At 44.5% G+C, this 26,155-nt stretch overlaps 1 protein-coding gene across 1 annotated transcript; it reads left to right on the top strand.

Moving 5' to 3' along the window:
- Positions 1-787: 787 nt before the first annotated feature.
- CUNH4orf54 (chromosome unknown C4orf54 homolog) lies at positions 788-16,991 on the top strand. Its single transcript, XM_070022033.1, has 2 exons — positions 788-6,260; positions 15,812-16,991. Exon 1 carries the CDS (start codon positions 788-790, stop codon positions 6,215-6,217), a length of 5,430 nt encoding a protein of 1,809 aa, XP_069878134.1. The 3' UTR covers positions 6,218-6,260; positions 15,812-16,991.
- The last annotated feature ends 9,164 nt before the right edge of the window (positions 16,992-26,155 follow it).

Raw genomic sequence — 26,155 nt, 5'->3', positions numbered from 1 at the left:
GCAGGCCTGGACTGCAGCCAGCATAATCACATCGTGAGACCAGGGCTCAGGCTATATTTAATTGGGGGCTTATTGCCTTGCTGTGGGTTTTTATAGTTAGGGATTTTTTTTTCTGGAAACTGGTAAGATATTGTCAGGATTTGAAGTCGTGTCAATGTTGGCCTGAAGTCCTCCCCTTTTCTTAGCGATTATGATTGCACATTTATTTTGAAAGTTAACTATTTTAGGTCTTTGAAAATCGCCCTTTTATGCTTTGAGTTTACACCATAAGGACCCCAGAAGGGAGTCTCCCTATTTTGAGACACACAGATTACGTTTCACAAGGTCTTACTCTGGGGAAAGAAGGATGAAACATTCTTTTTTTTTTCTTACAAAAACTTTGATGACCAGAATTGTGAGGCAAATATAAAGCTGCCATATGTACAAGGGAGATTCTGCAGTATTTCTGGAGTCTCTTTAATTGTGTTGGAAGTACAGTGCAAAAATTGAGTTTGGTTTAAGAACAAGGGGTGCCAAAAATACCCATTTAATCCCAGACTTGGGAAAGAAGAATAACAGGGAGTTAAGGAATCCACTTGCTAGACGACTCTGTAACAGATTACATGGAACATTTGGTTGAGTTGAATTAGAGCCCACCTGCCCCCGCCACCCCCAACCTCTTCTCTCTAGAGCTTCTACCCTGTGATTTCAATACGACCAGCAAAGGAACACTAAAAATATTTCCGGAATGACGTGACCCTCTCTTGCCCCATCCAGAAAAGGGACAAGGCTTCACAAGAAATAGCACATGCTTTCCTTTCATTTCGGGGAGACTCGGGGTCGACCAACAGATGCTTCTTCCTATGTGGTCCATGGCATTCAGAAGCTCAGCTACCGGCGGCGCCAGGCGAACAACTGGACAGGACAGCTCAGCTTCTCCGCACTGGCCACAGTCCCGGCCAGAGCAGCAGCCCCCCAGCCACCGACCACCTCTGCTGCCCCCTCCCCTGCCAGCCCCCTCAGGCTTGCCACGACCCCGCCACTGGGGCTGAAGTACCTGAAAGTGGTGTCAGTACTGAGAGACTTGGTACCTAGAGCCTTGGGGCCAGCCCAGGCACGTGGGATCTTCCTTCGGGCAGCTCGGTGGCCCCTCCAGGACCCGAGAGGGACCCAGGCCAGCTCCAGCACTCACCATCGCCTCTTGCTGTCTCTGAAACCGGGACAAAGGCTCAGGATGGAAGTCACCACTCCTGATCGGACCTCGCAGGCCGCGCTGGTGGAAGTGGAGGACGGGGAGAGCCGGGCTCAGGAAAGCCAGGAGTGCCCGCAGCAGCTGCAGCCCAGCCCCAAGCCTTTAGCCTCCACCCAGCCTGAAGCGAAATACGTGCAGATGTCTGCTTCGGAGGCCGTCAGGAGGGAGAGCCCCCCAGCCAAGAAACTCACACTGGAGTCCCGTCTAGGGGATCAGAAGAGCCCGAAGAAAAACACCCGGGATGAGGCCAGTCGTGGGGAGGGAGACTGTGGTGCTCTGAAGCACTCTGCCTCCTCTGGAGGCGACAGCTCCCGGCTCTCCCTCCCCAAGGAGGCCACCATCGGCTCCTCTTCCTCCTCCTCCCCGGTGGGCAAAGCAGAGAATGAAGGTGTTCCCAAAATGGATGATTCCACCCCATCCTCCGAGACTCTGGCCACCTCATCGTCATCCTTAGGCTTTGAGAGTGAGCCCGAAGCCAGCTGCCTGCCCAGGGGAGAAGAAGGAGGGACAGGAGCAGAAGGAGAGAGAGAAGGGAGAGGAGATGAAACAGCGGGCAGGGCCATGATTGTCAAATCTCAGGGCCACCGGGTCCCCCCGAAGAATGAAGAGGCGCACTACATCACCACGCATGAGATCCAGCTGAGTGAGGTGGAGCAGGACATGGATTTCGACGTGGGGCTGGCCTCCCGGTGGGACTTCGAGGATGACAACGTGATCTACTCGTTCGTGGACTATGCTTCCTTTGTTGGCAGTGACGAGACCCCAGGAGATGTCACCACCCCCACGGAAGAGGACGATGACAACAGCTGCTACCTTAGCACCAGTCCAAGCCCCACTATCACCCGGACACCCAGCCTAACTAGCAGTGACCTGGCTCGTCCCAACGCAGGCAGCAGTGACCGCGACACCGGCAGCACGGAGGTGGGCGGTGGCTCCTCTGACAGTGACCCCACTCCCCCACTCACGGGGCCTGGCTCTGCTACTCTGCCAGAGCCCTTGCTGGAGCTCCGAGAGATAGGATCAGTGGCAGCCGCCACCACCGCCACCGTCGTCACCACCACCACCACCGCTACCACCACCACCACGGCAGCCACTGCTGCCACCACCACTAGGAGCTGTGGGAGTGCAGCAAGCCAGATCCTCCTATCAATCAAACCAACTTCCCGGACTATAAATGAGCCTAGCAACGTGCATGCAAAGCAACACATTCTCTACGCTGCCAAGCATGAAGGCGACATGAGCCTCCGCGTCTCTGCAGCTGCTGAACCCAATTCAAGTTCTCTGAAGCACACCTCGGCTGCAGCCGTGGCTCAGGACCATGCAAAGAAATTCATTGCTGTCCCTGCACGCCTGCAAACCAGGTGCGGGGCCATCCGGGCAAAGGAGCTGGTGGACTACTCCAGCGGGGCCTCCAGTGCGGTGAGCGAGCTGGACGATGCAGACAAAGAGGTGCGGAACCTGACCTCCAGGGCTTTCCGGAGCCTCGCGTATCCCTACTTCGAAGCCCTAAACATCAGCTCTCGAGAGTCCTCCACCACCCTCTCCGAAGTGGGCTTTGGACGCTGGTCCACCTTCCTGGACTTAAAATGTGGAGGTGTGGGAGCTAGGGTGGAGCAGAGCCTCCTGCGGAGCAGCGCGGCCTCGGTGGCCGCAGGCCTGAGGAAGGGTGGCCAGGCCAGGGCCACGGCAGATCAGCTGTACATCCAGTCCAAGAAGTCCCAGACCAAGGCCTTGGAGTTCGTGGTCAGCAAAGTCGAAGGGGAAATCAAACATGTGGAGACACCCTTGTGTTTCCAGAAACAGATCCAGACGGGCTCCCGTGTTGTCACCCTCCTGGAGCCCCTGAATTTACGCAGCGACAGCAAAGCCAGCTCGGCGACTGGACCTTGCAAGGCCACCAAAGGCCCCTCCAAGGGTCCGGGCTCGGTGTGCACGGATGACAGCTCGGAGGCCTCCGAGAGTAGCAAGCCTGCCTCCCGGGCCGATGGTTCCCAGAAGAAGTCCAAGTTTGCATCCAGCCTGCTCAAAAATGTCATTTCCAAGAAGATGCAGCGGGAACACGAGTTCAAAATGGAGAGGGGAGAAGTCACAGACACCTCCCACCACCACCCCCCATCGGCCGCCTCCCGGGACCCCGACGGTCCTGCAGGGGCCGAGAAGCAGCGGGACCGGGGTCTGCAGAGGCAGAATTCCCGCCTCTCCGAAGCCGGCTCCGAGTACACGGTGGTCAGCGTGTCTGATGCAGGAGGAGACGGATCTGTGGCCGGCTCTGTGGCTGGCTCTAAATCCCCCATTTTCAAAGCCAGCACTCCTCGGGAGAGCAATGCAGCTTCTGGCCGGAATCTCCCAGACGGCCACATAGAAGTATGTGAAATTAAAAAGAGTGCATCGGAGACCGTGAAGGGCATCTTCCTTCGTAGCCAAAACAGTGCTTTCCGCTCTTGGAAGGAGAAAGAGGCTGAAAAACAGGAAGAGCAGGCACCCCTCGGGAAGCTGAAGCTCCTCAAAGGGGGGGACTGGAAGGCTGATCTCGGGGAGATCTCTGCCAGCAAGGCCACCATCATGTCTCGCCTGTTTGTCCCCAACATCCAGCAGATTCCCAAAGACAATCAGCCAGGAAAGCAAGCCACCAAGTATTCTGCGGCCCAGGCCACCTCCACGGCGGTGATCAGGCCCAAGGCTCCCGAAATCAAGATCCGTCTGGGAAGTGTACAACAGCCCAGCTCCGACTTCAACATTGCCAAACTGCTCACACCCAAACTGGCTGCTGGCACCGCCTCTAATCTCTTTAAGACCATTGAGGACAACAGCAGAGCACAGCAGAAACACTTCCGCGGAGACAGTCTGGAGAAAGTGCCCCAGTTCCAGGTGAGAGATGTCAGAGAGAAATCTAAGCCTCAAGGTCCACTCCACCAGGTGAGAGATGTCAGGAAACTAATCAAAGGGTCAGGGGACAGCAGTGACAAGGGCAGCGTGACCCCAGAGCAGGGGCTAATGGGACCTAAACCCAGGCAACTGGCTACTTCAGCCAGCGGGTCCAGATCTTTATCCCCTATGGTGATTACATGCCAGGCAGTGGTGAACCAAAGAGAAGACAGCATGGATCGGGAGTCCAGGGAAAACGTGGGCAAAGGGGGTGGTGGCAGCAGGGTTCTGAATTCCTCTTCCCCTGAAGGGACAGTGTTGGTTCACAGGGCATCTGGAAGATTGCCCGTGGCCACGATCGCCCCCAATAAACCCGAGCAGGGCTCATACCTGCCTGTGCTCAAGATTGTCTCCAAGGCTTCTGCTCAGAAGACCCCGGAAAAACCTAAGGATGAGGATGTCAAGGAGGAAGGGAAAACCCCAAAGCCTGCCCGGAATGCTCTGGAAAAGCTGACTGCTGCCGTGAGGTCCATGGAGGAGCTGTACAGCTTCAACAGGAATGAGTGGAAACGCAAAAGTGACCCTTTGCCTGTGATGGTAGACAGCCACGTCCTGTCGCTCATTGCCAGTGAGGAGAGAGAAGGGGGTGCAGGGTCCGAGGGAGACCCGGAGAAGCTGGCCAAACGCTTGGCTGATGTGGAAGAACGGCCCCCGGGCAGCAAAGGAGGTGTGGTTCTGCGAGCAGCCCCCCTAGAACATCTCCAGAGGAGGAACTCCAACCCCAGCACCGAGAGCGTGTCTGCCCGGGCAGCTGCCTTCGAGAACATGGCCAGGGAAAGACCTCGATCCCTCTATATTCCCCCAGTCCACAAGGACTCAGACAGAGCCCCACCCTTCCAGCCACTGCCACCCCTCCCTGGCAACAGGAACGTGTTCACGGTCAGTGCCAGCAGCACCCAGAAGACTGGGGGTGTGGCAGGCAAGTTCCCACAGGGGCTTTCTCCGGAGAGCCCTCCAGCTGCTAAGGGCATCAAATCGCAGGGACTGCGCTCCCTAAAGATTTCTCCTGCCACCAGGGCACCCCCCGATGAGGCCACCCCCAGGAAAAGTGGCCTCGGTTTGGAGAAGAGCAACAGTGACTGTGAGAATTACCTTACCATCCCTCTTAAAGGAAGCTCTGCTGTGGGAGACCTGCAGGGCAGGCCTGGGGTTGCAAGAGAAGGGCCCCCCATCTCCTCGGCTGCCACTCTGTGCAGCTTACCCCCCCTGAGTGCCCGCAGTCAGGTCCCCAACACCCCCAAAGGGTCTCAGGTCAGTGGAACCAGCAGGCCAGCTTGGCGTACCAAACCTGACACCTCCCGGGAGGCAGTAGCTGCTCCCACAGGGCCCCAAAGCCCCGAGCATCCCCCTACTGCTATCTACCACCAGCAGCAGCTCCCCTTTACGCTCCAGGGGGCCCAGCCACAGGTCCTCTGCTTCTCTCCACCCGGCATGCCTGCCCCAGCACCTACAGGCCCCGCTGCAGTCCCCACCGACCCCTTCCAGCAGCCACAGCCGCCACAGACTCAGCGTAAGATGCTGCTGGATGTCACCACTGGCCAGTACTATCTGGTGGACACCCCCATTCAGCCCATGACCCGGAGGTTGTTCGACCCTGAGACGGGCCAGTATGTGGATGTCCCCATGACATCACAGCAGCAGGCTGTGGCCCCCATGTCCCTCCCCGTGCCCCCTCTGGCCCTGAGTCCTGGGGCCTACGGACCCACCTATATGATCTACCCTGGCTTTCTGCCCACGGTGCTGCCCACCAACGCCATGCAGCCCACTCCGATTGCTCACACTCCGGGGAGCGGGGAGCTCTCCATGGCCACGGAGCACCCCAACAAAGAGGCAGCTGCGACGTTCTCCGAGGCCCCCTATTTCATGGCCTCTGGTCAGTCTCCGGCCTCCTCTTCCTCCTCAACCCCAGCAGCTACAGCCCAGCTCGTGGGGGCCAAGGGCTTTGCCCAGCTGCATGGCAAACCTGTCATCAGCATCACTTCGCAGCCCCTGGGGCCACGGATCATCGCGCCCCCTTCCTTCGATGGCACCACCATGAGTTTTGTGGTAGAGCACAGATGACCCCGAGCAGTCACCCGAAAGCAGAACGAAGCAGCCGCCACTGGTGAGTGAACTGCATGTGGCTAATCAGATTAAGAGTGTGAGAGAAGGGCTGTTGGGGGTTGGAAGTGGGAGAGCTTTACGGCAGAAAGGGGGTGCCTCTGGAAGCAGGCATGTTCCTGGAACAGGATTTGAGAAGGAGCACATTTTCTTTCCTCTGCTTTCCTCCCCTCCCCGCTCCTCACTCCCTACAGGCTTTCCATCTGACCTTTGCAAATTGCCAGACTTCCCTCTCCCAGCAGAGAATCCCACGGGATCGGGAGTCTTCTTTTATCCGGCTTTTCAGCCTTCAGGAAAGAGGATGGCAGTCAGGAGAAAGAGACAAAAGAGCTGCCTTTTTTTTGTGGCCCCTCTTTGTACCTGACTGCCTTGCTGACACGGGCACCTACATCGTCCATCACCAGGAATCAAAGATCGGTGTATACTTGTTAAGGGAGGTTTCTTAAATCAACAGAAATACTCCTTTTCTTTCTCCCTTCATGCCTTCCTCTTGAAATTCCCTCTGCAAAGAACTGTATTTTTTAAGGTTCTTATTTTTTAGCTTTTAAATGAGCAGAACAATTTTTCTCTCATTTTGTATCAGTGTATATCTACCGTGCAAAATAATAAGTTTTATTGTGACATTTGAATACTCAAAATGTGCATTTCCTTAGCACCAGTCTAAGGTCTTCAATGTAAATTTTACACACACACACACACACACACACACACACACACACACACACACACACACACACACACACACACACACACATTCTTTCTCTCTTTCCCTTCCTTCCTTCTTTCCTTCCCCCCTCTCTCTCATGCATACTCAGATATGTACACACACATATACATTCTCTCTCCCTCCCTCTCTTTCCTCTCTCCTTCCCTCCTACCCTCCCTCCCTCCCTCCTACCTCCCTCCCTCTTTTCCTCCCTCCCTCCTTCCTTCCTTCCTTCCTTCCTTCCTTCCTTCCTTCTTCCTTGCTTCCTTGCTTTCCTTTCCTTCTTTGTTTTCCTCCTCCCTCCCTCCCTCACCCACTGTCTCTCACATTCACACAGTTTGGCCTCCAGAGACTGCATGGGAGGGTGAGATTCTGGAGTTGCTCCCTGGATGGAGTTGCAGTGTTTGGTCTGATTGTTTCAGACTGAACTCTCATCATCCTCACAAAGTGCATTTCCATGTGTTCCTCCTCTCCTTTCAGCAAAGAATCAGCTTCCGTGTTTACCACAAAGGAAAACAGAGGAAATAGACTCCTGACACCTAGGTTAATCCAGGCATAGAAACAGACGTAGACATAGACTCATAGACAGGCATCCTTGCTGGAAACACACTCATGGAACTTGATAGAAAGAACGAGGTCGGCTGGTCTAAACCATGACACTAAAGGTCCCAAACAGGAGGCAGGTCAAAAACGCCTAAGAGCCGGGCGCTGGTGGCTCATGCTTATAATCCTAGCTACTCAGGAGGCTGTATTCTGAGGATCATGGTTCAAAACCAACTTGGACAGGAAAGTCTATGAGACTCTTATCTCCAATAAACCACTAGAAAACCGGAAGTGGTGCTGTGGCTCAAGTGGTAGAGTGCTCACTTTGAGCTGAAGAGCGCAGGGACAGCTCCCAGGCCCAGAGTTCAAGCCCCATGACCGACAAACAAACAAATAAACAAGAAACCTCAGAGCAGCACAAAGGTGTCAGAGTTGTGGCACAAACTTGTCCCCTGTGCCTGGGCAGTCTTCAGAGTGGAAAAGGTTAAGATTACGTATGCATTTGTACCTTCACTCTTTGGTAAAAATTACACTGCATGAAAAAAAGGGAGGTGGAGATAAGGAAAAACTTTTTGTTTAGTCTGTTGTAGGGATTGAACTCAGGGCCTGAGCATTGTCCCTGAGCTTTTGTACTCAAGGCTAGTGCTCTACCATGTTGAGCCACAGCTTCACTTTTGGTTTTTGAGTGGTTAATTGGAGATAAAAGTCTCATGGGGACTTTTCTTCCTGGGCTGGCTTTGAACCACGATCCTCAGATCTTAGCCTCCTGAGTAGCTAGGATTACAGGTGTGAGCCATCAGTGCCTGGCTTATTTATGTTTTTATAATAGAAACAGACCATTGTTACATTTCTTCACATACTGAAAAGTAAAAGAGGAATGTTCTTCCTTGGTTCCATCAAAAAAAACTTTGAATTAAGGAACTAAGATCATTAGATTTGAGTCACAGAGCTTTTCATCAGCTGTGTGATCTTGAGCATGGCAAATTCTCTAGCATGTCTGTGTCATCTTGAATGGGGACAATAATATCTGTCTCTCAACATGTATTGGAATGTCAAATGCTAGACTAGTGTGTCGCAAACCATAAAACCTTCTCCAGATTACGGAGCTGTCATTCAGCATTATCACATATATGAGCCTATAAGACACTAGACACTGTTCAACATTCCTTGGGATCTCTAGGAATTCTGGTAAAAGCACAGGACTTGTTATCATTGCCCTTCAGACCTAGACGATTTGAATGGTGCCTCATCTGTACCAGGCATTGTGTAATGACCACAAACAGAAAGGGAAGGAATCAGAGATGGAGACCTCATTGTTAGTTTGATGAAGAAAATAAAGAAAAACATTCAGTTTGTACATGAAGGAGATTCAGAATTCGTTTTTGTAGAAGGAAAAGACTGGCCTATAGGCAAATGTGTTTCAATCTGCTGGACAGAGGTGTGTTTACTTAAGGCTATTTTGAAGCAGTTAATTCTGCAGGGCATTTATGAAGCAGTAGAGGTACAACAGCAAGACAAGGGGAGGAACACAAGCCATCGCGTGCGAATGAGCATGTGTGTGCGCACGCGCGCGCGCGCACACACACACACACACACACACCCTGTGTCTTTGTAGCAGCTGCTTTTGGCCTTTGTCCTGCTGAGTCTGGAGAGATTAAGTTCGAGATTGTTTCCATTGGACACAGATATAAATCAGAATTTTGCTGATTTGAAGTTGAAACAGCAAGTTCTGAACACTTTTCCTCTCAAGAACGACCTTGATTTTAGTAAATAGCAAAGGCTATTTTTAGATAAAAAGGCAAATAATGGCTTCTTAATTTAAACGGACCTGTCTAAAAGTAAGATTTAGGTTTTTTGTTTATTTGTTTTTTGTAAATAGGCAAAAAATCATGGTTGGTGAAACTCAGATATGAATTATTATCCTTTGGAACATTGTCCTGAAAGTTCTATACTGTTTTTCAAAGAAAAGTCAGCTAGATTTTTTTTAAATGAAGTGTATTGTTGCTTTTCTGTGTGCAACAATTTTTCATACATTGTTCAAGTTTTTCAAAACACAACCCCATGCTCATAGGATGGCGGTGTGAAAGATCTTAAGAGGTTTTAGTTCACTATTTACTTCGAAAAGCAGACTGTTAACAGAGATTTCCCCCCTTCCCCCCACCCCAGCACAAAGTTTTATGTCCATCTTTCAGCTAAGAAGCCACCTAAATTATTTGATCCAATCGTAGCATTTCACAAAGGAGCAAGAGGTGGTTTGGTTTAGCTCTGGAAGCGTGAGAGGCGCACGGCCATGGAGCCTGCTCTCGACTCTCAGGCCATGCCATGCTTCCCAGGCGAGACTCCTGGGTAGCAAATCACAGAGTGAAGGAAAATTGGCAGAAGATAGCCCTGACCTGCCAGCAAGGACATCTGGGATCTATTCCCTAGTGACATTTAGACGTTGACCATCTGTTTCCATTTGCCTTCTGGACACTTGTAACGTGTATTTGAGGGAAATGCACCAATATTCTCAGTCAGTCAAGGAATATGAATTTTATGCCTTTATTCTGCCAGTCACACAGACTCTGCAGTGGGGCTGTGGTCCCCATGTGACCCTCTAGGGTGCCACAGATCAGAAGGTGAGTCTTTGGCAGGAGAAAGCAGACTGCACAACACACAAAACTGCAAACTGGTATGCGAGAGCTGACCTAACCTTTAAGACTCCTTCCCTGTTCAGAGAATAAGCATTTTGTCATCTATTTTTAGCACTACACTGTAACAGGGAGCTTTCTCTTTTTCCTTTTTGTATATATTTGGGTCTAACCAGCTGCTGCTAGTTCTTTCTGACTTATGAATTTGCCTTTAGCTTTTTGGTTGCAGTAGAGTTTTCTCACTTGGTTCTGTAGTTAACATTCAGCCCTTTCCCAGTCTTAACTCTGCCTTGACACTGACAAAGATAATGAGTAATATTGCAGGACACCAGTAGCTCACGCTGTACTCCTTATTACTCAGGAGGTTGAGTTCTGAGCGTCATAATTCAAAGCCCCTGAAGGAAAGTCTGTGTGACTTATTCCCAGGTAATCAACAAAAAGCTAGAAGTGGAGTGTGGATCAAGTAGTAGAAAACATCCTTGAGTGAAAATCTCAGAGGCAGTACCTGAGATCTGAGTTCAAGCCTTGGTACCTGCACACACACACACACACACACACACACACACACACACACACACACACACACACACACACACACACACACACACACCATATAACTTGCAATACCTGTTTTATTATTGTTTAGCAATACCGCTAACATCTGTGGCCCCAAAGCCAGATATCCAGGCAACTAATTTGCAGGCCATCAGTTGACAAAGTTCTCCACTTTTTGTTCTGGTTAGGCCTTTAATGTTTGTGTGTTTGGGCTTTGAAAGTCCCTTTGCTTCTGGATCTTTGATGACCTTCTGTGGAGACTGGTTCTGTTCTGATTTTCTGTCCTAAGTAGTATGTAGCTGTGTTTTTTCCTTCCTTGACATATCTACTTTTCATGCCTTCTCCTGCTCTCCTACTTTGATGGTGTATTTTGGGTTAAAATGTTAAATTACGATGCTACAAAATTCCACTAGCATAGGGGCATACTGAATAAATAAAGATATAACACTAATAAAAGAAACACCACCAGCACTGTGCAGGTTAATGGAACCCACAGAAGAGAACTGCAGTCATTTTGTGTATTTGAGTGTTTCTTGGCTTTTTGTTTGTTTGTTTTGTTTAATGTTGCGCCTACATTCCTGATCTTTCTTTTCTTCTTATTTCTTGAGTTAGTTCTACCTGGTCGATAGAGCCCCACAGGTCAGCAATGGAAGTGGTGGAGAAAGCTGGAGTCAGGGAAAGCTGTTTTTTCTAGGGTTCTGAGGGGCCTTAGACAAGTCTTTAGATGTCAAACCCAGTCTCTTTGTGTTAAATTTGCAGGAAGAAATTGAGTTTCAAAGAAGTTAAGTTATCCTTCTTTATAGTGTCCCTTTACAGGTAGAACTGGGACTCAAATCGGAATATTCCAAACCAGGGGTTCGGTGTGTTTCTTTCTGCTTCTCATTCTAAGGCCACTCTTCTTTAAGGGTCTTCCTTCTTATTTCTGTCCCATTAGTGGCCCTTCCTGATTTTCCCTCAAACTAATTGTTTGAGAAATTAGTTTTAGCTTTCTGATGGATGGATCTGCATTATGTCTCTTATTATCTCTCTTCCTTCAACTTGACTAGCTTCCATGTTATACCTTGTGTTTTCCTTTTCCTCACTTTTTATAGTTGGTTTCTGTTACGGGGCAGGGCGGAATAGGCCATGCTGTTCCCTCATCTGGACACCTTTTGAAGCTATGAGCTGTTATAATGGGTCATCAGAGGGACAGAAATCTGGCCTCTCTTTCTGGCCTGCCGGGCAGGGATGGGATAGCTAAGCTGCAGGCTGCAAAATCCACTTTTCCACCCATTTCATTTCAGGAAAAGGCACATTTCATTTTCAGTTCAACCCAGAATTGCACTCTAGAATCAATAGTTTATTTCTATTTTCCCCTCTAACTTGATGATGGCTTCCTCTCTTTACTTTTATATGTACTGCTATTATATTTTTAATGTCCTATGTTTTGGCCTTTTCTTTCTTTCCTCCCCCTTTTATTAGGAGGTTGACTCTACCTTCTAGCTTATCTGGTGTGCCTTTCTCCACCATACTATGGCCTTTATCCTTTCTTCTTTATCTTAAGATAAATCAAAATGAAAAGTATAGATAATATGTATTATTGATTGCATACTAAGGCACAATGCCATTCCATTGGATGCTTTAAACAAGTAAGTACTACTTTTAATTACTATTAGACAAATGAAGAAAACTCATCTTCATCAACAGTTGTTGCAGTCCAGGTCCTTAGAACTCTTGGTCCAGGATCTTTAAGTACTTCCAGTTCATTTCTCTTACTCTCTGTTTTCCTTTCTCCTTGCTGTAAATTGCCCTTGCTCCTCTATCTCTCCTTTTTTGTAGCCAGTCTAACTTCTCTAAAGTTTTCAGACATTGCCTCTTGGCCAATCAGCCTGATAAAGGAGTAAAACTAATTTTATGATATATTTAAGTCTTGTGGGATTGGCTGCTGCTAGTTTCCTAACTTTAGTTTTATTCAAGGAAGAATAAAAGTTCTACCCACGAGGAAATAGTCTCTTAGTCCCTGCTGGTTGTGTGTGTGTGAGTGTGTGTATGTGTGTGTGTGTAGTTTCTTAGTCCCTGCTGGTTGTGTGTGTGTGAGTGTGTGTGTGTGTGTGTGTGTGTGTGAGTGTGTGTGTGTGTGCATGTGTGACACTTGGGAGAAGAAGCAGGAAAGGAGGGGAAGGGAATACATTTGTAAAGAATCTGGCTCGGAATTGGACAATGTCCAGTATATACTATGCTTCTATATGAATTTTCCTTTTGATTAAAAAATGGGCCATCCTTTAGTCAGAACATTGTGAGCCCCAAAGAGAAATTAGAGGCAGTTTCAGAATTCCTAGAGCCGGCATGGCCTAGTGATGCAGTAAGTCCATGAACATGCGAGGAAAGGAAGTACTAGAATGCAGGGGTGGGAGTAGGAGGTGCCTGGAGGCCAATGAGGTGAAGCTTTTTAGGAGATGGGCCTGTGTGCCTTTTCCTGACATGCTAGTCCATGTGCCTTGAAGTCAGCCAGCCCTGACTCAGTCTCTGACTCACTAGCCTAGGAAAAGAATTTGCACTTTCCTGTGAAGTGAGGATTCCGTTCAGGAGAGTTGTGAAAATTCAATTACAAAAGCACAGCACAGTGCATGGCTTGCAGTAAGTGTTCAGTCTCACTTAAAGACTAGAACCTCATGAACACCAAAAAGTACCTCCAGCATCTTAGGGCTCACCCTCAGAGTTGACAATCAGCCCTACTTTTTCAGATTCACAGGACAGTGGTAGGGGTCCACGCCCAGGATTGCTCTGCATTTCCTCAAACTAGAGACAGTGCCCATGGCTCCACAGTCCCCTTGGTGTTGGCTGTCCTCTGGGAAGGCCAATTGGCCAAGAGTCAAGGTACGCTACTATCTCTCATGGCTTTCCTGAATGTTATACAACTCTTGACCTCGCTTGCCAGGTGCGGGTAGTGATTTTCCTCTCTGACTGGACACAGGACTGTGTGAAGCAAGGGAAACTCTGACCCAGCATGCCCGCTGAACCCCGTCAATGCCCTGGTTCTAAAAGTCACCCAGTCACACTCGCTGGAAACCAGATGTACTCATCCTTCATCACTACTGACTTCTTCATGATATATGATATCACAGAGCGGGTTCGCTAGGCCTTGCTAAGCTTTACTGGCAATTGTTATTATTTGATATTTAATAGGAATTGGAGGGACTTTTATTACTTTCAAGATTTCAAACAAAATTCTTTGACGTTAATAGACACAGAAACAATACCTCACAAACATTCAAAGAGGGAAAGTTTGCACTGTTGATTCCTAAATATGAGTGTAGTTGATTGTATAAACAAATATGGCTTTCCTGGCTCAGATAGCGATCACCATCCAGTAGGTGCCCTGTCTGTCTGTCTGTCTATCTGTCTGTCTGTCTGTCTGTCTGTCTGTCTCTCTCTCTCTCTCTCTCTCTCTCTCTCTCTCTCTCTCTCTCTCTCTCTCTCTCTCTCTGGTGTGTTTTTATTCTGTTTGTTTGGATGTCTTTGCTAGCTTTGCCTTGTGATAGGACCCAGCTAGAGTTATCATCAAATCTCTGACTCATGTAGACATTAGTTTTTCTCAGCCTCATCGTTTCTTCTCCCTCATAATTATATTTTCTTTCCCTTCTGCCATCCTTCGTATCCTAAGATGGAAAGAGAAGTTAAGCAAGTGAAAGAGCAGCCAGCTGCAAGAGCTGCTGAGCCAGGGTGTTGCATGCTCCAAATAAGCATTGGTTTCTTTCATCCTGAAGACAATCTCTCAAATACGAGATAAATGAAGTACGTTCATTTCAGCTCTCAGGCTATTGTTATTCTTCTAGACTTTGTTTTTCTGAGATGTGTGTTTGTACAGTTCTTTTTCTGGATGTCAGGATTGAAATATCCGTTGCCTTGCTTCTCTGATTGCATCTAACTGGTTAGACAGCTGTTATTTAATACTGCTAGGAGGTTATTTTTTTCACACCATGAAGTCTTCTTAATCTCTAGAATGTATTACCTGTAGTCCACTCTATTTCTGTCTTGATAATATTGTGATCGAATATCAACTTGCTAGCGTTAACAAACATTCCCTAGGGAAAATTCTAGAAGATATACTAAAACATGGCAATAAAAGAAAGGGCTAATTTTCAATACATTTTTGATTACGTCAGTTTTGTCTTAGAATGAATTTATGAAGTTATAGATTCTAAGCAATGTATCTCATTTAAAGGAAAACACATTGTGAAATTCCACAAAATCTACTTAATGAATCTTTACTAAGAATCTTTACTGTTGAGTTTATTCCTTCACCTAATTAGCTTACTGACCCATGGTAGGTTTCAAATGTCATTTAGTTGAAATATCAGTTTGGGGGAGCAAAGTAGATGAATGAAGAGAGGAAGGAAGGAAATGCCATTATAAAAAACCAATGCAGTGCTGGGAAGGTAGTTCAGTGGTTGAGTGCTTGCCTTTCATACATGAGGCCCTGGGTTCGATTCCTTAACACCACATAAGCAGAAAAAGCTGGAAGTGGCGTGTGGTTCAAGTGATAGAGCACTAGCCTTGAGCTGAGCTCAGAGACAGTGCACAGGCTCAGAGTTCAAGCCCCATGACTGACATCCCCACCTCAAAAAAAACAAACCGATGCATAGTCTACAAAATTTTAAAAATTGAAGGAAGGAGTGAGGTTAGGAGGGATGGGGAAAAATGATGAAATGGCATGATTTAGATTAATTGAATTCATATACTACTTTGTGGAATAGCAACTCCTTTTCATGAGTACTTACAGAGAAAAATAAAATTAAGAAAACATTAAAAATACCTACAACACAAAAAAGTAAACAAATATGAGTTCTGCATGCCAACTTTAGGAGCACATATATTGTTTTCCCTTGCTTTCAATAATTTCAATATTTAAACCACTTCTGAATAATTTCCTGCAGCCCATAAAATCTCTTGTAGGTTCACAAACACATTCACAGAAGACATTTTAAATTATGAACTTCAAATTAGTCTTAATGAATTAGCCAGCTAGCTAAATAGTATATGTTTTTTGTTAATTTTTCTTTTGCTTCTCTAAAAAATGAATGTGCCTTCAAAACTAACAACCTTTACTTTGACTATTTTTTCCTTCTTTTTCTTTTGCAGGAGCAAGACAGAAATATGGACTGTACTTCTTCAATCTGAAAGTTGTATTCTAGTGCTAAAAGTTCATCTGAAAAGCCTTTCCACATGTGTTCCTATTCAGTTTTGCTTCTTATAAGCCACGTGTGCAAGTTTCTATATTTTCCTGAACAACTCTTTCAAGGCAGTTTTGTTATTTCAGCTTTACTAAGATGATTGAATGGTTGCATTTCCCCCCCACACCCCTTGAAAAACAAAACAATTGTTTATACTTAATACAGGATATATGTTTTCTATTCACCTCCTACCCTCCAGCACTTGTGACCAGGCAAACAATCCATCAAGCTCGGCATGGTTCATTCAAAACATACAATAGAATGGGATTGGTGTTGTGTATATCAAGTCAACAAATCAATAATTTGGATGACACATTACTTTATAGGTTCTCATATTCTATCCAAGGTAGCTAGCAGAGCAGTAGTGTGTATTTAGGTTTTCAATAGATGTGTCTGCATTTTGAGTTCTAGATAAGCTAAACCTCATCATTCTTTGGGTTGGGTTCTCTAGGTTCTTTTATTGGGTCTGGCATAATATCAAATGGGATTGTGGAAAAAAAAGTGTTTATGTCTTTTGTTTTAGTAGTTTTGTTTGCCATTTTTGCAATGCCATGACACTTTGTTGCCTTAAAACAGAAGAGCTGGAAATAGAGTGGGTGCATTTAACATGAGTTCTAAGTCTCTGAGGGGTATACAATATCCACTTCTCTTGAAGCAATCAACTTCTGCTAGGAACAGGCAGCATTTGCTTCTTCAGTGATCCCTTACAGCTGTTTCTTCCTGCTCACAAACATTGTTTAGAGTCCGAGGAGCTCTCTGTCACCGGAAGAAGATGAACTCTGTTTCATCTATCCCTAATCATCCCCAGAGCCATAACCTTGAACAGCAGTGTTTTCTCCTGAGGTGGGTTTGAAGAGATGTATGTACTTGCATTCATATTCCAGGCAGTCTGGATAGTAACCCACTGGGAAGGCTGTTGGAGTGTGTGTTCACAGTGAGTCTGGAAGGGTTGACAGATCAGATACATATTCAACTTGCCATAGCTAAAACTGTGTCAGGAGACACTCAGCAAGTATTACAGTGAAATAGTCATTTCATAGTAGTCATACATTCAGTGTAAAGCAATGTCCCTGTAAAAGCTTGAACATTCTCTCAGACTTTAAGGAATCTCCTTCCATTTCCTTCTCTATATAAATCTAAAACATTCTGCTAATTTTGTGTGTGTGTATGTGCTGCTGGATCTGAAGCTTGAGATCAGGGCTTGGACATTGTCCCTGGGCTTTTTTGCTCAAGGCTAGTGCTCTACCACTTGAACCACAGCTCTACTTCTATACCCTTCCTTTCTCAACCAAAATAAAGTAAGGATCTATGAAGTCTTCCAACCCTTAGAACTATTACCAGATAGCTTATGAGCCCCAATTTATTACCCTAACCAATGTCTTTCACTACTGAACTACTCTTTTATGCTTTATGTTCATATAGTCATTAGCTATGTATTTCCCAAATAGATCTCTAATCTTGACTCTAATCAGAATTGTGGAGTCTGGCTTTTGCAATTTCTTCCCAGTGTTATACATGTAGCTTAGCTTTCCAGGTGAACCACAAAAAAAATGTAGAGAGATTGTGACCCATTTTCTTTTTTTCTCTCTTGGTAAAAAGGGCATATTGAACAAGGCCACCTTTGATTTGTTTCTGGAAAAATGAATATATTTGTAAACAGCATGAGTTGTTTTCAAATTGAATTTTCAGTTTGCAAGGCTTTTTGAGAACAATCACTAAAATTCGTTCTCAGGATTAAACAAATCCTAGGATTAAAATAACTTCGTATATAAGCTCACTGTATGTCTATCATTGAATAAATAATCTAACACAAAGTCCATTTGGACAACTTTATGATAAATCTCAAATATTATCATGCATTTCAATTTTATTTCGATATCACTAGGTTATGGCTAGAGAGATAAAGCTACTTTTTCTTAATTTCAGATTTGATTTTATCATCCTTGCTTCTCTAAAAGGTTGAATGCATTTTATTGTCTTCCTCCTTTGTAGAAATAAAAGTCTGTGTCTGCTACCTATTGGACTGCTCATATGACCTGAAATAATGCTTTGAACTGCAGGACAGTATTGATTCCTATAGATTGACTATGATCTCACGATACATATGTTGATGTATATGGGAAGCCAACATTCAATAATAGTCTTTGTATTTAAAACTATCATGGTATACATTTTCCTATGTGGTGCTTGAGGAGTTTCATTCTACAGTTTACAAGGTGTAGGTTTGCACCCTAAATTCTCAGGGTATGTTATTTTACCCAAATACTTGAAAGAAAAAAGGTGCCCTGTATTTTATCTGTACTGTTGAGGGGAAAAATTGTGTGAGTTTGTTTGATAAAACTGCTTATAAAAATTGAATCCATAAACTATGTTTAGGTTTTTACATAATTTCTAAGGAGATATATACATGAATAAGATTTTTTCAAGAGACTGCTTATATATTCTTTAAATTCTAGGTCCTAAGTAGACCTCACAGGTGCATAAAATCATTAACAAAACATGTAACATTTGTTGAATGGTGCCTTGCATTTGAATCTAATCACAGCTACAGACTTTGGTCCTCTGGAAAGAAACCATGTCTGTCTATGACATGTGTGGACACAGTCCAGAGGAGAATTCTGGCAGTTGGACTCTTTTGTATATGCTGTGTCTCAGAACAGAACTGAATGTTCAAAGTATCATTTATAAGCTATTAACAACCAGTGTCTCATATCACAACTGGAGTTTATTATATATTTATTCCTGTCTAATTCATAATGGTGCAGAATCAAACACACTCATCTCTAGTTTGATTTTTTTTAAGTTTCAGAATTTTTTTTTTAGGGTTTATGGCGTAAAGTCCTTCCTAGGGTATCCTGAGTTATATATCAGATCTGTAACCATTTTCAAGCAGATGGGACTCTCTTTCTCTCCCCATAATGAAGATGTGTGTTTCTCTATTTGCATATAAGCCATATTCTTGTCTAGTACGGACAGTGGTGGTTGAAAAGAATGTGAGGGCTGTAGAAGTTATGTATGAATTGAAAAAAATTCACGGGTAATAAAAAAGAAAGGACGTTGATAATGTAGGATTGTACTCCTGATGTTGGACAAAGCCAGTGGTTTGTGGAAAGAATGTGAAATTTCAAACTTCAATCAAATCTAAAGATCTTGATGGAAAACTTCCTACCAGAGGCTTGATGTGATTGGATGGTAGAATGTTGTGAGCCTGGCGAAGGAGACTTTGAATCCAGCCCAAGTATGACAAGAATGACCTTTTCAGTACATTGCATATGGAGAAGATGACTTGGGCATGGACTCTGTGAGAAAAGCCTGCTAAATTGCCAGCATTTGTAAATGATTGTGCAATCTTGTGTGTGTGTGTGTTCAAATTTTGACTGTTTTGGAAAAATGGGATTTATTTTCCAGTAAAAGCACTATAAAATATATCATTGTTCTTTATTTTAACTCACAAAATATGCTTTGGACATTGTCATTTTCTCCTGGTTTCTGGCTAAAATCATTCACTGAACTTAATCTATTAACATTACATATCCAGATTTTTTTTTTGCTGTGAGAATAAATGTCTAAAAATTTGTTGATTTAGTTTAACACTTAATTCTCATCTTACAGTTCTGGAGGTTGGAAGGCTGGTATTGATTTTTTTTTCCCAGTGGCCCAGCTGGTCAATCTAAGTGTGGCCTACATGTCTCCTATGAAGTAACACTGTAAAGAGCACTTACCTAAGTGTGTGAGATGTCTTATTCACACCAAAGAGCTACCAAGACAACAAGAGTCTACCCAGAAAGCCAAGGAAGTATTGGTACCTATACCTCTTAAAAACTACAAATCAGAAGAGTATACAAATCACTTCAGACACCTGCTGCCCAGCATGGCTCAATAGGGAAACATTTTCCTTAAATCACCCCACTGGTCAACTGAAAACCCCAAGACAATTGGTGCCGTAAGAAGAACATTCTGGATGCCTCACTTATACCCAGGGGCTGGAGAGTAAAGAGCACTAAAGAAAACTGACAGGGGCTGGGAAGGTGGCTTAGCTGTAGAATGCTTGCTTTGCATGCATGAGGCCCTGGGTTCGATTCCTCAGCACCAAATAAGCAAAAAGAAAAAAGCCGGAAGTGGCGCTGTGGCTCAAGTGGTAGAGCGCTAGCCTTGAGCTGAAGAGCTGAGGGACAGCGCCCAGGCCCAGAGTTCAGGCCCCACGACCGGACCCCCAAAACAAAACAAAACAAAACAAAACAGAAAACTGAGAGTACTTCCAGTCCTCTTTTCTAGTCATCCTTGATTTTCAGTTCTTGTTTCCAATGCATTTCCACACCATGTTTACCATGTTGTCTCATTGTTTTTCTCAGCATTGCATTACCTTGCTAACCTTCCTTGCAGAACAACACCCAACACTAGGTGGTCCAGAATCAAGGGCTATATATATGGCAGGATTTTCCTGAAAGTTTAGACAAACTGGATGGAGATGAGCAAATAGCCTATCCCCTGACAACAGCTGTATCGCGGACATCTCAGGCACTGCATTCCTATGCTTAAACAACCTCAGGCCATCATTGGCATGAGGTAAGTTCACTGGTTGTTGAGTTCATTTGTGTTCTAGCCACTGTCCTTATTACGAGAGTCTTCTCTCTCATTTTACCCTCTGATACCTCTGACCCCCAGCATGTTGCTCTTCACCCTCCAATTCTTTGCCATTTTCTCTTCACCCTCCAATTCTTTGCCATTTCTTCACAAGAACAATTTAACCACCTAAATGAAGCTCTACTACTCCAAAGCCACTGCCCTACGTAGGTAGGTCATGCTGTGACCTAAGTGTCCATGCAGCTATCTTGATTCATGCATCTAACAAGAGAAGATTACAGGGAAATGGAGTAAAAATCTAGTTGATTGTTATTAGGTTAGAAGTAAGTGTGAGGGGTTAGGAATGTGGCTTAGTGGTAGAGTGCTTGCCTAGCATGCGTGAAGCCCTGGGTTTGACTCTATTACAACATAAACAGAAAAATCTAGAAGTGGTACTATGGCTCAACTAGTAGAGCACTAGCCTTGAGTACAGAAAGGCTCAGGGACAAGGACAGGCACTGAGTTCAAGTACCAGAACCAGCAAAAAAAAAAGTAAATTTGAGTCCTCTTACAGAGGTAGATAACAACCATTACATTCTCCCAGGTATAGACTTTTGTTGAGGTTTTAGGGTCCTTCAGCATCAAGTCCTGCCCCCAAACCTGTCCACATGGAGTGATTGACATAAAAGTTGTGAGAATTCTAGGATGTCTCAGGAATCACTATGCAGAGGGCAAATAGAGCAAGGGTGATTGCAATAATAATATGCATAATAATATGCAATAATAATATGCAAAAATGAAACCAGAGAAATTGAGGGGATGGGTAGAATTGGAAAAAATGGGGGAGAATGATAAAAGGGTAACACTGATCAAGATATGTTGTACTCACAAATTGATACATGGAATTGAAACCCCTTTGTATGATGACTTAGTGGTAGTATAAATAAATAAACAGCACACACACAGAAGAAAAGCTTAGATTGAAATGTGTAAGAAAATAAGCTGGGAAGGGTATGTGGGGGAGGACATGGCACTGCAGGAATCTCCATATTTCTCCATTTTATCGTTCCATTTGCATATCCCCATCACTTGTATTTAAATGCTTCCCATCAATACCTTATGTCCAGAAGATTTGACCTTCAGAACCAAGCACACCCACTGTTCTAGTTATATTTTGCTGAGCAACTGTCTACCTAAAACGGTAGTGGCTTAAAAACAACAAAAAAATCATTTGTTTGATTCACACATCTGCAGTTGAAATTGGGCTGGACATGGGAGGTTAGTTTCTGCTTCACCCAAAGGCAGACAAGGAAAAGGAGAGTGCACTTCCATCACAGATCAGTGACATGTCAGCCGAGTTGATGTCAGCTGTCACCAGCAAAGCTGAGCCTAAGAGTCAGTGGTTAACATCTCTTCATTTGAGCCCCTTGCTGCTTGGGCTCCCTGAAAACATGGCTTCCTGAAAAACATATTCCAACTTTGAGCATCCCAAGAAGCAAGAAACAGATGCTGCCAGTTGCTTAAGGCCTATCCTAGAAATGAATATAACATTCCCTTCATTATCTCTGACGAGTAATCAGAGAGCCAAGATTTAATATTCTGGGACATAAATTCCACTTCTTAGTGGGAAGAGAGCCAAAGAATTTTGGTAAAATATTTTAGAGCCACAATTTTCACTCTAGGGTATTTTAAAAAACATATGTATAAAAAGAGTTCTGGATTCTGTTCTGAAGTCTATGTAGGCTCAAAACACTCTAGGGGAAAAAGCTAGAACCAAGAGCAGTCTAGAAAAGGTTTTGTGGGCCTGTGTTTCTTTGTGTGTGTTGGAAGTATGCTAGAATCTAGAAGGACAGACACCAGCTTTCTTTGATTAAAAAAAATAAATGTTACTACATACCAAATGCTCTGATTCATGAAGAGGTTAGGATTTCAGGAAGTCTTTAAATATGGAGAGAATGCTTGATATGTTGATAAAGCTTCTAGTCTAAGCCTGGTCAAAGATGTTGAGTTTGAAAGAGGAAGCTGGCCAACAGCTACAGAGAGAGACCATGTCAATGACCAATGATGGAGCATGGGGCAGCAAGGGGAAAAGACAGCACTCTACTTGATCAGGACCAGGAAAAACAGATCAAGGCAAGAGACCGAAGGCAAAGAGGCTATTCAGTTGTTCAGGGGTGAAGTAGCTACTGAAGGACAGTAAGGGAGCAGGGTGTGAAAAAGTAGCATGTTCAAGGCCTTAGACAGCACTCTATCCAACAGAAGAGGTGTGAAGAGATAGTCACAGCAGATAGGCATAGCAGAAACTAATATTGTTTTTCTCTAATCCTTGAATCTACAACCTAATCAACAGACCAGTCCCTGAGTATAGGCTTTCTTGCAGATGTGTATGCTTTTAGTTCAGCTGGAGAGAGGGTAAAAACAGGCTTCTTCAAATCAGAAATGCCTTCAAAATTTAATTTTACTGCTTACCATCAAGTTACTTTGATTCCTAAGCTTCTAGCATATTCCTATGATACTAGCATAATCATAGAAATTGCAGGATAACATCTATGCATACACAGCAAAGTACTGCATATTTATTGTGTGTAATATGTGACATATTAGAAATAATTATGATGCAAATTAAGAGCGCATGCTTATTGCCTTCACTCTGTACTTATCATTAAGGGAATATCAGCAGCTGTGACTTACTGCTCTGGTTTTGCACTCCTGCCTCTGAAAAATTCAAATCTGCTATTACATAGACGGATTTAAAACACTTGAAACTTTTTGGTGGCTTCTTCTATTTACAAAAGCAATATAAATTTATTGAAGGAAATATGGAAAATATCATCTAAAAGTTGAAAAATAGGGAGAAATATTTTCTGGGACAGAAATGTTTTTGAGACTATGATCTTCCTGATTCAGTCTGGAATTATAGTTGTACATAAGCATATTTAGGCTGAGGAAAAATTTGTAATCTAGAGAGACTCTAGAATATACATATTTGTAAGTATAGTTGATACTTTTATGTTCTTTTTTTCTTCTCTCACTTTATATATAACTATACACACACACACACACACACATACACACACACACACGGTTTTGTAACTTTGAAAACCCGTCTCTTAGGGCTAACCTGCCTAGCAAGTGTAAGGCTCTGAATTCAGACCCCAATATTCTAAAGGAAACAAAACAAAAACAAGTCTACCTCTATTTTTCGGTACTCTTGGAGGAATGACTTTTAATGGTGATATCTTTTATCTTGGTATGGCTATATCCTGCTATGATTAAGTTCTCATTTGAAGTGTTTCATTTGTATAATTTGAGGCTATGAAAATAAGCTTCAACAAATATCTTTAAACATCAGTCTTTGCTTGCATACATCTCTTTCCCCTTATTTCCATGTGACAAACCCCCTAATTAGAATTACTGAGTAAAAAGTACCAGCTTTTTTTTTTTTTTTTTTTTGGTCAGTTGTGGGGCTTGAACTCTTGGCCTGGGCACTTGCTGTTCCTGAGCTCTTCAGCTCAAGGCTAGTGCTCTGCCACTTCAGCCATAGTGCCACTTCTGGCTTTCTGGTGGTTAATTGGAGATAAGAGCTTCCTGTCCGGGCTGGCTTTGAACCACGTTCCTCAGATCTCAGCCTCCTGCGTAGCTAGAATTCCAGACATGAGCCACTGGTGCCTGGCACATTTTTAAAACTTTCAACACACAAGACTTTGAGACCTCTCTCTCTTTCCATGTCCTAAAGCCACTAACCTCAACATACCTAAACTATCAGTTCTTTGTTGTTATTTGAGACAGGCAGGGGATTGCTGTGTAGCCCAGGCTGGCATTAAACTCAATGTCCTCCTACTTCAGCTTCCCAGTGCTGGGATTATAGCCATGCACCACTACACCAGTCATCTTATTCTTTTGAAACATTCTATTTGAATGAAGAGCTGTCCTGAAAATATCCCAGTTAAAAACATCTCCCTTAACATTTCAGTTGTCCTGGAAATGAGGTCTCCTTGCACAATGCACATTGCAAACGCTCATCACAAAAGCTACAAGCGCTTACTTTCATATGGTTTCTCTTCTTGGCCTTTTAGTTGTTTCTTTTGTAGGACACGAACAAACAATTCCTTCTGATGTGAGGGCAGAGTACGTCCCTTAACCTTGGAGATAGGTATGTCAGAAATTTGCCCTCCTCACAGAGCATCTTGGCCATCCTGAAGGGTAAAGCAAGTTAGAATGCCCAGGCAGCCTCAGGGAGCAAGCTTAGTATCCAGTGAACGTGGGCGCCATGTTGTCAGAGGACACTACAGGCTATATGCATGGTCCTAGCTTGAGAAGCTGACCGTGTACTTGGGAAGATCTTTACATTATTTTTTTTAAGAAAAAGGACAATGACAGGAGACAATCGAATAGGCCAGGCATCTAAGTTGGTGTGGTTAGTTGCCAAGTGGAAACCAGCGGGACTAAGTGAGGAAATGTGGTAGGAATTAGGCATGTAAAATCCACTGGGGCATGGGACAAGGACAGGAGGAGGTGTTATTCAGGAGAATCATGCTTATGCAGTGGAGACAAGATACCTGTCAAGTGCCCAGCGTAGTACACAGGTTTGCTAAGTAACAGAGGTAGAGGTAGAAGGAAGCTTTTGTTAGGCATAGGTCATTTTCATGTCTGGGACTTGTTTGATTATCCAAGTGCTTTGTATTTAGCATGCTTAGAGCATCCATCTTCATTTCTAGTTGGAGAATATATGAGAACATGTCTGGCTTTGAGCATGCATATCTGTATACCTCAATACTTCTCATACTGACCTCTTGCTCAGAAACTCTGTTGATGTGGTTAATCTTCAGGCAAACACAGTGGAAGATGGTAAGAAACAAAAGTGGGGAGAAGTACTCCAAAGCAGAATGGAGCTTACTGACTTCCACTAACAAAAGGAATCAGGTAATTTAAACTGTAAGCGTGCTCTGGAAAGAGAACATCCACACTTTTCCATGTAATCCTAGAAGATTATGGCAGGAATCTTTCTAGTAAAAATAGAAGGGTGAAAATAGTTTATAGGTGTAGGTGATGTTCCAAGTCAACTGTGAATAAATTACATTTTTATTAATAGGAGGGTAGCAAAGGATTAGTGCTGTCATTCTAGACTAACTCTAATCCCCGTGATGGAAGGTCAGTATTAGCCAATGTACTCTCAATGGTAGAATTTTTATGAATCTAAGTAGTACTTTGCAACTACAGAGCTGGTTTCTCTAAACGTACAAGTTGGTTGTCCATTCAAGGTTGAGGAAAGGGGATCTGACCCCACTCTGGGGATCTCAAACTCACAGACAGCAAAGGAGGCTGATAAATGTCCAAAACAAGAAGGCAATTCTAGGTGCTAATGGGAATTGGTATAAAAACCAGGGTTAGTCTTGCTTTGGAACTCCCAGGTCGTGAGGAGGTTTGGCTGTGATGGTTTTCAGTGGCTTATTTTCCAAAAGACTGAACTCCCATCTAGAGACCAGCATGGACGTCAGAGCAATGAAAGACAAAATAACTCAAGAAGATGTCCACATATTTATTTCATCATGTTTCATTTTCAGTTGACAGTTATTAGAGGGCTAGCGGAACTTTCATCTGTGTGTGTGTGTGTGTGTGTGTGTGTGTGTGTGTGTGTGTGTGTGTGTGTGTGTGTGTGTGTGTGTGTGTGTGTGTGTGTGTGTTCATG

Source organism: Dipodomys merriami, unplaced genomic scaffold (assembly GCF_024711535.1).
Source record: "Dipodomys merriami isolate MVZ:Mamm:240054 unplaced genomic scaffold, mDipMer1.0.p SCAF_15, whole genome shotgun sequence".
Lineage (NCBI taxonomy): Eukaryota > Metazoa > Chordata > Mammalia > Rodentia > Heteromyidae > Dipodomys > Dipodomys merriami.
Note: the sequence above shows the minus strand (reverse complement) of the source record. Positions and strands in the feature narration are given on the sequence as shown.

Coding starts and splice junctions, on each gene's coding strand:
- CUNH4orf54 (XM_070022033.1), top strand. CDS start 788: ATGCTTTCCTTTCATTTCGGGGAGACTCGGGGTCGACCAACAGATGCT.